The 10,198-nt window shown below is 36.8% G+C and overlaps 1 protein-coding gene across 1 annotated transcript in view; it reads right to left on the bottom strand.

Moving 5' to 3' along the window:
* Nucleotides 1-230: 230 nt before the first annotated feature.
* The window catches only part of Sema3c (sema domain, immunoglobulin domain (Ig), short basic domain, secreted, (semaphorin) 3C), a 155,453-nt gene continuing 145,485 nt past the window's right edge, over nucleotides 231-10,198 (bottom strand). The window contains exons 16-18 of the mRNA NM_013657.5: nucleotides 8,578-8,645; nucleotides 6,288-6,418; nucleotides 231-3,156 (exon numbers count right to left, since the gene is read on the bottom strand). Of these exons, the coding sequence (NP_038685.3) occupies nucleotides 2,743-3,156; nucleotides 6,288-6,418; nucleotides 8,578-8,645 (613 nt within the window). The 3' untranslated portion in view covers nucleotides 231-2,742. The remainder of the gene's footprint in view (nucleotides 3,157-6,287; nucleotides 6,419-8,577; nucleotides 8,646-10,198) is intronic.

The raw sequence follows: 10,198 nt of genomic DNA, 5'->3' as shown, positions 1-10,198 counted from the left end.
TTTTTATGAATATGCATAGGAGATGAATGGCACTGGATGATTCAAGTTTGGACTTGAATGAAAACTGCTGGTCTAATAGTTAGAAATACATATATCGTAATTTTTAAATTCTGAAGCACTTAATGGTTTGTTTTTAAAACATTGGATAACTAATTCTTTAAATGATAATAACAATTCAAGTTTCTGTCATGTGAACACATACCACCTTAAAAAGAAAAGTGAAAGACATCTTTCAGGGGAATTGAATGCTTTATTTTTCCAGACAAATTATTTTTTTCAACATCTAATTAAATTCTCATGTGGTAACTACATCTAGTTTGCTTTCTCTACACAGGGTAAGCATTCACTGTAAAGACAGCTTCATCATGCTAAGTCTATTCACGAACCTACATTTTGGAGGAAAAGTGCATTTCTAGGTAATTTTATGTACAATACAAAAGAAAAACATGTTTAATTATTAATTTTCCCAAGTAAACAAAATAAAACCGAGTAATCACCCATACTCAATATGTATTAGTTATGCTTTTGAGAGATATATGTTTTAGTTTTGGCCGGGCTATGCTGCACAGCAATTTCTATATCTTTAAAGAAAAAGAAATGAAGATTTGAAATGTAATTATGGTTAAAAACCAACCCAGGAGGTACTAAATAGAACAAATAATAGCCAAGTGGCTGGCAGTTTGAAGGTAAGTGGAGCAAGGGGAAGTAGCTGTTTCCATACAATAGATTAATTACAAACACAGAAAGAGGATGGTGTTAGCATCACACGTGAACGCATGGCTATTTTTATATGTATAAGAAAACCCAAAGTGTGAACATTTTAAACATGCTAACCAAACATTTTAACCATATGCTAACCCCATAGATTATTGTAGCACTGTACACATTTGGGTACATTTATGCTATTTTAACTGGTGTTTTCTACAACACTGAGGTGCACTCTTAAGAACACCAGAATTGACCATCATTTAACTACCATTTTTTAATCTTCTGATAATGAATGTATTCCCTCCATCTTTCTTTGCCTTCTTTACCACTTTCCTGCCCTTCTTCTCTCCAGTCAGTCTGTTCTTTTTCCTGCTTGCCCTCCTTCCTTGGTGTCTTTCTTCCTTTCTTTCTGTTTGAGCCCAGGTCTTTGTGCATGCTAAACACGTAGTCTACTACCAACTTACACTCCTATCCATAGTTTTACTTCCTGCAGGTTTTTCCACAGCATTATAAAATGATGTAGATCCCCTGTAGTTACATTCTAGATGAACTGTTAATAAGAAGTATGTTTCAATGGTGTTTTAGTAAAACTTCTCTTTTTATCTGAAAATATAAACATATTAAAATAAAATTAAATAAAATGAAAGTTGTATAATTAAAAGACATATAAGAAAATCTCCTATATTTTATTCATTTAAATTGGAGAAACTAATTTTAGTATTATACTTTTCTCATTAAACAATCCAAGTATATAATTAGAAGATAGTGCTAAAATTTTCCAATAGTTAAACATGTGTATCAACATTCCTAAAGAAGTATTATCAAGTGGAAAAAATATCTGGGTGAAAATAGATAGTCTTTAAAAGAAGTCTGTTTTGTTTAAAATGTGTTGAGATTTTCTTTCTTGATGTAATAATAACTTTCCCATCACAGATATGTTTACAAATCATGAAACCTTGCCTGAAAAATCATTATGCTTTGTGAAACTGGTTCCTTGGATGTACAAATTACTCCTAGAATTTGATTACTAAGGTAGAAAACAAACTACATGTTACTAATTCCTTTACATGACAAATTGTATGCTTTTTTTTTAATCTTCCTTTTCCCTTTGGATAGCTTCACTCTGCATGGAAAAGTTGAATGCTTTAATAATACTGCATCCTTGTTGTCTTTAATTTTCCAGGTAGACTAGGGGATTAAAACCAAAACAGTAAATCAATTAAATAATGCAATAGTTTATGTAAGTCTATAATAACTTAAATAACTTCCAAAAAAACAAAGCACTTTTGTTTGGAAGATGATAACATAACAGTAGAAACGTCAATGGCTCACTGATAGATCTCCCATCAAAGGCCTTGGATGGTACAGGCCATTTCTTTTGTTTTTCTAAAACAAGAGAACAAACATTGATGGCAGCTATCAGCAGCCGACACATCTTACAATCTTAAACAAAGGAACAAGCAAGAAGATAAATCACTGGAAGCATATGAACTCATCACTTGCTCTTTATGAGTCACTCTTGACTTTACGTAACATCTGGATGCTCTCTTCCCTGTCATTTGTGTAACCTACATGACACTGGATGTCACACACATTTATATGACATTTACTATGTGAAAATTGTGAACTGGAATTCTTTTTCATGTATAAAAGCCAGTGACAATTAGAAAGCTAAACCCCTAGAGCACGGAAGGAAGAGCACAGGGAAATTTATGGCCCTCGCTCAACCGAGGCTGTAACAGTTCTGCTTCTGTTGTCGCATTGATTTTGAAGAAAAGACACATAAAGATATAAATAAAATCTGGGATAAGTTAAATATTTTTTATGCACCACAAGGACCATGACATGTCTAGTGCTAGTCTGTATCATACAAGAAAATGCATGCTCTTTTCAGTTCACAGAGAACACACTTTAGAGTGAGTCTCCAGCTTTTGTCAGAAATTTCTCATGGGTAAAGCACAAGATTTTATTTAATAGTTGACTAGTGAAGACAGAGCATTTGTTCCTGGAAGCAAAACTTCATGGATGAATGTTTTATGACTCTGGAAGCTGATTCCTCCTGTTTCTGCTTTTCCTGCTGTTGATGAGAGCCTTCAGCTTGCCATAGTCCCCTCTCATCTTCTGTGGTTCTTCCCCCAGCTGCTGCTGCTGCCGGGTGTCTTTGCAGTACTGATTGATGAGCTGCATTTCCGAGTGGCTGAATGCCCCCAGGATGTCCTTTGGATGGAAGGGTAGAGCCCTCACAGAGCCAGCCCATGTCCACGGGGACCACTTGTCTGTCACAACGGCCACCATTTCTGAATCTAAAACTTTGAAGTTGATCTTGGCTATGGTCTGTTTGAAGCTGTTCTCAGTGGCAATGCAGTGGTAGAGTCCTTGGTCAGAATCTTGAACAGAGCGAATCAGTAGTCCTTGGGAAGTAGCTATAATGCGCTCGTTCAGTTTAACCTATGAGAGAAACACAGTGAATATCCCAAATGGAATACTACAATTTTAACATAACACAGTCAACATATACAATACATGGTTGACTTTCACAGCTAGGCAACAGCATTGAGGATCTTCCTTCTTAAAGTATGTAGCATTATGGTTAGATCCACTGCACATGTACCCTTTTCTCTGCAATGTATAATCTTGTCCCCTGGGTTCCGAACTAAGACATAGTGAAGTAAGACACAACAAGAAAATCTGAAATGTGTTTCTGTGCTGGCTATCAACTTGACACAAGCTAGAGTTATCTGAATGGAAGGAACTTCGACTTGAGAAGATGCTTCCATAAGCTCCTGCTGTAGGTCATTTCCTTAATTATCGATTGACAGGAGTGAACCCTACCCATTGTTGGTGACATCATTCTTGGCTTGATGGTCCTGAGTTCTACAAGGAAGTAGTGTGAAGCAATCCAAAAATACTGCAGGGGTCTGTGTTAGGTCATCTGCATATATGTTAGGGTTGTTTAGCTTGGAATTATAATGGAACTACTCCTAGCCATAGGAGTATAGTGTCTCCAACTCTTTTGCCTGCTCTTGGGACCCTTTGCCTTTTACTGCTTTGCCATATCCAGCCTTGATATAAGGACGGGTGCCTAGTCATATTCCTTTTGTTATACCACGTTTGGTTAATATCTCTAACAGGCCTGCCATTTCTGAAGGGAAGTGGAGAAGCAGTGAATCCCAGGGAGAGAGAGAGAGGGTGGGAGGAGTAGCTGGGAGAAGTGGAAGGAAGGGGGGAGGCTATGGCTAATGTGTATTGTACTGGACAAGAACATTAAATGGGAAGAACATGCATCACACTGATGTGTTCTCTTTTCATTATATATCTTATGACATTAAAAATAAAGTAGTATATAATCCATGCTAGGAAAAGGAAAGGGAAGGGGAAGGAGGCTGAGCAAGTCAAGGGAAGCAAGCCAGTAAGCAGCACTTTTCCATGGCCTCTACATCAGTTCCAGTCTCCACGTTTCTGCCCTGTTTTAGTTCCTTTCCTGATTTCCCTCAGTGATGAGCAGTGATAAGCAGTGCAAGCTAAATGAAACCCTTTCCTCCCCAAGTTACTTTGGTTGTGGTGTTTGTTCATAGCAACAGTAACCTTAACTAAGTCAGTCCTCTTCAGCCAAATGCAGTTTCATTCTTCACAAACACAAAGTTGGTAGGTTGTTTTATTTGTTTTGTTTTGTTTTGTTTTTGTTTTTGTTTTTGTTTTTGTTTTTGTACCTGACTCAATGGGAAAGGTTATATTAATGGAACTCTAACATGGTATCTAGTTCTAAAATTATTTTTTATTTTTGAGAAATTACTCACTTTAAAAGCCCAAAACAAATATGATGTGGTTCATTTCTTTTTATTTCAATAAGTACTCTCAGAACACACACACACACACACACACACACACACACACACACACACACAGAATTTTGAATATTTCAAAGGCCTCATCCAATTATCACACACTATAGAATGTCTAAAAATAAGTTGCAAGGGCATAACCTTACAAGACTTTCAAGAAATGCTATTTCTACAAGGTAATAAAAACATGTGACAATGTTTAGTCACTACAAGGCATATAACAGAAAGAGATGTAGCTGGATATTGGCTACATACATAAGTCATTAATTTGGTTTACAACTGTAAGTGTTGTATTGTCAATGAAGAGATTTATAATCTACTGGAGGGAAATTTGATGACATCTATATTTTGGATTCTCTCTCTTAACAAAAACAAATATCACCAAAATTAAGAGAAGTAATGCATTACAGGTAAATTTTTTTATATTATGAAAGTTCTGTACAAAAATTTCATTGTTAATAGAGTCCAAGTCAAAGATTGCATTTAGATTTAAAATGTGTAATCTTGAGTGAGTTACTATGGGTCACGTTCCATCCTGCAGAGAGCAGAATGATTTGGATTCCCAGAAACTGGAATGAGAGGATTGCGTGCTTCCTGATGTGGGTGCAGGGAACCAAAACTGGATTCTCTGCAAAATCCCCTGAACAAAATCTAAACTAATTCAGAGGACATAGGGCGATCTAAAGCCCACCCACCCTGCCCTTTCTTCTACAGACTTGAATCTCCATTTGTATAAATGGTCATCAGCCTATGTTTAATGTTTCAGCCTCACGGCATTCAAGTTGTGAAAGACTACATAACATGTTTGAATAGACAAGTGTGAGAGTTGCACATGTTTTTTCCTGTGGAGCAGAGGTCTCAGGCACTTTGACAGTATCTACAGGTTTCAGTAGTGTGCACTTGCACAGACTTAACTAACAATATACAGGAATAAAATCACCTGCATGAGAACCCACACAAATGCAGGGGGTTGTCCAATTTTCACTTGGCTCCATCAAAATTCAGAGTGTATTAGCCACATGCAACTTTAGAACTAGGGGCTGCATATATAATTTTTTTCTTCTCAGTTGTCAAGACAGATGCTAACAATATTATGGAATTCCGTATGTGTTGCTCTATGCCAATTTGCAATATCATTCTTTTAAAATTTGTTTTTAATAAAAACTGAAAATTTAGAGTAAGAATGTGTTTATTTACTAATCTAGGGGACTTTTCCCATACTAATAAGTAAATCCAGTGGTCTCACAATAATTGCATAAATTACCTGAGTGACATACAAGGGTCATGAATGCTAATACAATGGAAACATGACCACACAGCAAAAAAATGCTCCTTGCTTCAAAGGATTAAAGTTCAATGTAATTACTTGCTGAGGAAAACGGAACATTTTTAAAGGTCCTTTAATCTTGTGAGTCACACAAAGGTGCTGTTGTATGCAGTCTTAGCTTCTGAATTTGAACACATTTTGTATCTTTCACAAATGCTTCTTTTTTGACACTGTCTCTTGTTACAAACACTAGGCTATAGCGGTGGCTGGCAAGAGTATTTCTAATTAATCCTTCAACTCTAAGGGCAAAGGATTTTAAAGCAGATGGCACTTGACATGCCATTGACATAAAAAGGATGTTTCTATGTCTCTCCTTCCCAGTTTCATCTGTGCCTCCCTGAGGAGTGGTGATTTAGTGCTCCTTCTACAGCAGTGATGGATGGCTGGGAAGGTGGGGGCCGGCCACTCACCTCCTTCCTCCTGTCTTTGTCTTTCTGCAGCAACCACTTGATAGATGCCTGTGGAGACTTGGGAGCACACTCAAGGAAAGTGCTGTTATTTCTTACTCCATACTGAACAATTTCAGCTGCATTTCTGTATGCTGAAAAGCAAAAATAGCAGCAGAGTGAGAGAGAGCTGATTTCAAAGATGACTCTTCCATGTGAATGTTCCTCTAAGATTGTGCTCAGGATGGCTGTCACCAAAAGGAAGTAGGCACACTTTCATGATAAAATGTTTTCATAGGCTCTAGCGGTTTTGTTTAAATGTAAAATGAAATAAACCCTAAAAAAATTTATCTAAGGTTGTGTTGGTACACATTTATTGCTCTGCACTGAGGATTGTAATGTAGCTTTAGTTATCTAATTATTGTATGATTATCTAATTATAATAGCCTTTTAGTTAGATTTTCTCAGTTGTGCAAAGTGGTTAAGAGTCATAAAGAATTATAATATAATATTCATACATGTGTGTGTGTGTGTGTGTGTGTGTGTGTGTGTGTGTGTGTGTGTGTAAATTTCAGGCAAAATGGGATTTGAGTTCATGCCACCCATGAAACCATACTCAGTGTTGAATAGAAGAAGATCAACCAGAAAGCACAGTATATCCAGTGTGATGCAATGATTGAGTAGCCAGGCTTTAGAGTACGAGGAACACGGGATACATTCCTGTGCACCCACACTACTGGCTGTGTAACAAGCGACAAGTTACTTGAACCATCTCTGTGCTCATTTTATTCATTTCTAAATCATAGATTATAACATTTTAAAACTTCAATAAAAACTTTACAGCAAATAAAGTACTTACAGAAAGGAGACAGATGTTAAATGAGCATCAGACTGCTTTATTTATAAATCAGGGATAGAAATCGATGTTGATATAGGTTTTAAACAATGAATGAGGCTATCACAAGAAAGTACTTGAGCCAAAGCTCAAAGTCAGCACAGATACTTGACAAATGCCACCATTCTCACCACTGTCAAGATGGACATTATAAACAGGAACTGGCATAATGCTTTATAAAATGCTTCGTGCTTAGCATATGCAAAGCAGATGCATGCCCCTGAGTTAAATGTAGAAAACAATGGAATAAAAATCTACCTCGGAGTGAGATCTTGCAGTTACCATAGTAAGGAAGAGGAGTGGCATTCTTTACTACATGAAGGCCCAGGCTCAACTGTGTGGTCACTGTGAGTCTTCCTCTCTAGCTCAGGACTGCTGTCCCCTAAACCTGATTCCTGAGGCTACAGACCTGGCTGACACTCTCCCCTTCAGCTGCTGCTGTTGTTTTAATTTTATAAGGTTTATTATATGAAAATTTCAGTGTAGTTTTATCTTTAAAGCCACATGCCTGCAGCTCCACGGAGCCAGAAGGAAGAGCTGTTTGAGAAGGAGGAAAGCGATCAAGGAATAGTTTCACAAAATGGACTCTTTGTAAGGACAGGGTTGGGTTAACTCTCAAACAGGATATAGGCCTATGATTGAGTCTCAGCCTTGACCTCTGATGGTTTATTCTCTGCATCTATGGAACTGGGAACAGTATATGTCTCTAGAAAGGGAAAAGTCAATAAACAAACTGTGCTATGAACATATAATGAATTCTATAAATAGGAAAAATTGTATGTGTTTTCAAGAGAGTGAAAATATGAGAAGAGTGAAATGAAACTGCAGATTCTGTGTTCAGGCGCTTAGGAAAGGAGGACAGCTCCTGGCCGGCACTAGGGAACAGGGGATGATTAGTGAATTGTCAATAAATTCTGTGTGCAAGTTTGGGAAGACAGTAAGCATCATACAATGCCTGGCAGATTGTCATGAAATATGAATGTTCTAAACAGTACAGAGGTTCCAAATAACTAAACTAAGTACTAAGTACTATTGTTCACAATAACTAAAGTCATAAATGTTTTCTTACATCTATTTTCTTCAATAAAATAGTGTTTAATGTGTTGTTAGTCAATATTAAAATTACAAGTTTTGCCTCAGAAAGAAATAAGTAGCTAAGAAAATCTGTGTTGGTCATTTGTATGTGAGACCTACCCACTCATACACTGGCAACCGTTTGTTCCAGAAGATTTGTGTTTTGTGGTTCAGTATTCACATGAAGAGCACTTACAAACGTAAGTAATTATCATTAACAAATATTAATCACAAACTTAGGAGGATACACTCTTAAGTGAATGTCGCGGGTGAAGGTCCCTTACTAACCGACCTACAGAATGTTGCTTCTGTGCACCCTGACTAACACTCCCTCCCTTCTCGTACCTTTCAGATTGAACCCTCGGCATTGTGTCAGTGGGTTTCCATGTCTCACATCTTGTCTTCGGCTCCTCCTGTAAGTGCAGAAAAATATTCCAAAGAGTTGGCATTAATGACAACTATTCCACATTAAAAATATTCTGGTTTAAATTTGGTAGCCTTCCGATTGCCTGGGCTTTAATTTAGAGAGCCGATAGGAGAGTCTCATTATCTCACTCAGGGGTCTGACCTGTGGGACCCCTTTTTCCTTGGCATCTAGTCTGTTCCTCTCCTTGATCTGAGAGCCGACAGCCACAAAATCTCTAGTTGATACTAGATTGCCTAAATAACTGTATTAAATTTTATTTCACAGTGGTTAATCTGAAATGCACTAACATGAAAACACCTAAACAATAAACATACATTTCTCATACAAGTATTCATATATTTATAGAGTAAACTAGCAAATTTAAAGATATATGAACATATATGAAAACATTTAGACAATTAGATATAGGTATGATATCTTACCCTATTAATAAGGTAATATTCTTATGCTAATGATACTAACATTTATTTAATATCATCATTAAATAGTTTCTTTGTCCCCCAAAATACTTAGTAGGAGATTTTTAAGGTTTACTCTGTTCCCAGTCAAATAGATTCTTTGCTAGGAACATATTAATGGAAAAACATTTTATTTTATTATTTTTGTTTGTTTGTTTGTTTTGTTTTGTTTTTTGAGACGGAGTTTCTCTGTATAGCCCTGGCTGTCCTGGAACTCACATTGTAGACCAGGCTGGCCTCAAACTCAGAAATCCGCCTGCCTCTACCTCCTGAGTGCTGGGATTAAACCATGCCCGGCTGTGGAAAAATATTTTAAATGGAATCCTTGTCAATGAAAGATTCATTATATAAATTATCTGGATTTGCTCATTATGGATTTCACTGTGTGCACTGCAGTTTCATGAGGTCTCAACTTCATAATGGAGAGGGGAGCAGCTGGATACATACAGTCAACACTGAAAATCATATGGGCCCTCACTTTAAATACTGGGAATGCACAGCTAAATGGTTTATGAATGAGAATAGTATTAATTTGATTATGTGTTAAGTCCTAATATCTTGGCCTGATGATAACATATTGAACAAAATTAACAGAAATAAAAATGTACACAGCGATAATTAAACATACAAAGCAGTATTAATCTCACAGTCACCCATAATTTTAAAATCTCCATGTAAAATTATCAAAAAGGGTAGGTACTTTATGGTCACCAATATGTTAAAAGAAATATTGATTTATAAATTGTACCATTCAATTATTTATGTGTATATTATCTCTCTCACACACAGATTGGCAGACATACCATTCACTCTTATGCAATGAAATATAGTCAGTGTCCTCTTCCGACTAGCTCCATGCCAGTTTTCCTGCCACGAATCTGCATTATTTACTATTGTACATCCTGGGAACATATACTCACTTTGTGAGTGTTCTTACGGCTGACCTGGTCACTTTCTGATTCTAGATACTCAATACCATTCACAATGTGTAAATTTATTGTCCTTTAGTCAGCACCATGGGGTGCTGCTCATTCACAGTGCCATAAACTCTCAAGCTAGGCGAACTGAACTTGCCACATCA

This window comes from Mus musculus, chromosome 5, assembly GCF_000001635.26.
Source record: "Mus musculus strain C57BL/6J chromosome 5, GRCm38.p6 C57BL/6J".
Taxonomy (NCBI): domain Eukaryota; kingdom Metazoa; phylum Chordata; class Mammalia; order Rodentia; family Muridae; genus Mus; species Mus musculus.
This window is presented reverse-complemented; position numbering and strand designations above follow the sequence as displayed.